Below are 2500 nucleotides of genomic sequence, written 5' to 3'. Positions count from 1 at the left end.
TCTCCAGGACTGGGCTGGAGGTCAGACACTTCTAACTAGTGGTCTCCAGGACTGGGCTGGAGGTCAGACACTTCTAACTGGTGGTCTGGAGGTCAGTCACTTCTAACTGGTGGTCTCCAGGACTGGGCTGGAGGTCAGACACTTCTAACTGGTGGTCTGGAGGTCAGTCACTTCTAACTGGTGGTCTCCAGGACTGGGCTGGAGGTCAGTCACTTCTAACTAGTGGTCTCCAGGACTGGGCTGGAGGTCAGTCACTTCTAACTAGTGGTCTCCAGGACTGGGCTGGAGGTCAGTCACTTCTAACTGGTGGTCTCCAGGACTGGGCTGGAGGTCAGTCACTTCTAACTGGTGGTCTGGAGGTCAGTCACTTCTAACTGGTGGTCTCCAGGACTGGGCTGGAGGTCAGTCACTTCTAACTAGTGGTCTCCAGGACTGGGCTGGAGGTCAGTCACTTCTAACTGGTGGTCTCCAGGACTGGGCTGGAGGTCAGACACTTCTAACTGGTGGTCTCCAGGACTGGGCTGGAGGTCAGACACTTCTAACTGGTGGTCTCCAGGACTGGGCTGGAGGTCAGACACTTCTAACTGGTGGTCTCCAGGACTGGGCTGGAGGTCAGTCACTTCTAACTGGTGGTCTCCAGGACTGGGCTGGAGGTCAGTCACTTCTAACTGGTGGTCTCCAGGACTGGGCTGGAGGTCAGACACTGCTAACTGGTGGTCTCCAGGACTGGGCTGGAGGTCAGGCACTTCTAACTGAGAGGTATAATGGTTCAATCTCACTAAGTAGGTGAAGGGATCAGTCACTCACCTCTCTGCTCTTCCCGTATCTCATCCTCCTCCACTTCCTGAATCAGGATCTTCTTGCTTTTACGTTCCGTCTCCGGTTGACACTGGATTAGTCTCTTATCCATCTCAACCAAAAGTTTCTGTGGGCCAGGATGTGTGACGGACCAACCAGCCAGCCAACCCGGATGTGTGACGGACCAACCAGCCAGCCAACCAGGATGTGTGACGGACCAACCAGCCAGCCAACCAGGATGTGTGATGGAAAAGAAGAAAAGAAGACTGAAATAGTTCATCCCATTTTTCCATTATATGTACAGTCTGATGGTCACTACGGTAACGTCTGATGGTCACTACGGTAACGTCTGATGGTCAATACGGTAACGTCTGATGGTCACTACGGTACCGTCTGATGGTCACTACGGTAACGTCTGATGGTCACTACGGTAACGTCTGATGGTCACTACGGTACCGTCTGATGGTCACTACGGTAACGTCTGATGGTCACTACGGTAACGTCTGTTGAATAAACAGGAGTCCTGACGGTCACTACGGTACCGTCTGACGGTCACTACGGTAACGTCTGACGGTCACTACGGTAACGTCTGTTGAATAAACAGGAGTCCTGATGGTCACTACGGTAACGTCTGCCGGTCTCTACGGTACCGTCTGATGGTCACTACGGTAACGTCTGATGGTCACTACGGTAACGTCTGATGGTCACTACGGTAACGTCTGATGGTCACTACGGTCTGTTGAATAAACAGGAGTCCTGATGGTCACTACGGTAACGTCTGACGGTCACTACGGTCTGTTGAATAAACAGGAGTCCTGATGGTCACTACGGTAACGTCTGATGGTCACTAATGGTAACGTCTGATGGTCACTACGGTACCGTCTGATGGTCACTACGGTAACGTCTTGAATAAACAGGAGTCCTGACGGTCACTACGGTAACGTCTAACGGTCACTACGGTAACGTCTGATGGTCACTACGGTCTGTTGAATAAACAGGAGTCCTGACGGTCACTACGGTAACGTCTGATGGTCACTACGGTACCGTCTGTTGAATAAACAGGAGTCCTGACGGTCACTACGGTAACGTCTGATGGTCACTACGGTACCGTCTGTTGAATAAACAGGAGTCCTGACGGTCACTACGGTAACGTCTGATGGTCACTACGGTACCGTCTGTTGAATAAACAGGAGTCCTGACGGTCACTACGGTAACGTCTGATGGTCACTACGGTACCGTCTGTTGAATAAACAGGAGTCCTGATGGTCACTATGGTCTGTTGAATAAACAGGAGTCCTGACGATCACTATGGTCTGTTGAATAAACAGGAGTCCTGATGGTCACTATGGTCTGTTGAATAAACAGGAGTCCTGACGGTCACTATGGTCTGTTGAATAAACAGGAGTCCTGACGGTCACTATGGTCTGTTGAATAAACAGGAGTCCTGACGGTCACTACGGTAACGTCTGATGGTCACTACGGTACCGTCTGTTGAATAAACAGGAGTCCTGACGGTCACTACGGTAACGTCTGATGGTCACTACGGTACCGTCTGTTGAATAAACAGGAGTCCTGACGGTCACTACGGTAACGTCTGATGGTCACTACGGTACCGTCTGTTGAATAAACAGGAGTCCTGATGGTCACTATGGTCTGTTGAATAAACAGGAGTCCTGACGGTCACTATGGTCTGTTGAATAAA

The 2500-nt window shown here is 50.9% G+C and overlaps 1 protein-coding gene across 1 annotated transcript in view; it reads right to left on the bottom strand.

Annotated features, from left to right (window-relative positions):
* LOC124017151 (sperm-associated antigen 1A-like) overlaps positions 1 to 2500 on the bottom strand; it is a 23332-nt gene that overhangs the window by 20485 nt on the left and 347 nt on the right. The window contains exon 2 of the mRNA XM_046332546.1: positions 808 to 925. Coding sequence (XP_046188502.1) covers positions 808 to 910 — 103 coding nt within the window. The 5' untranslated portion in view covers positions 911 to 925. The remainder of the gene's footprint in view (positions 1 to 807; positions 926 to 2500) is intronic.

This window comes from Oncorhynchus gorbuscha, unplaced genomic scaffold (assembly GCF_021184085.1).
Source record: "Oncorhynchus gorbuscha isolate QuinsamMale2020 ecotype Even-year unplaced genomic scaffold, OgorEven_v1.0 Un_scaffold_1674, whole genome shotgun sequence".
Taxonomy (NCBI): Eukaryota; Metazoa; Chordata; class Actinopteri; order Salmoniformes; family Salmonidae; genus Oncorhynchus; species Oncorhynchus gorbuscha.
Note: the sequence above shows the minus strand (reverse complement) of the source record. Positions and strands in the feature narration are given on the sequence as shown.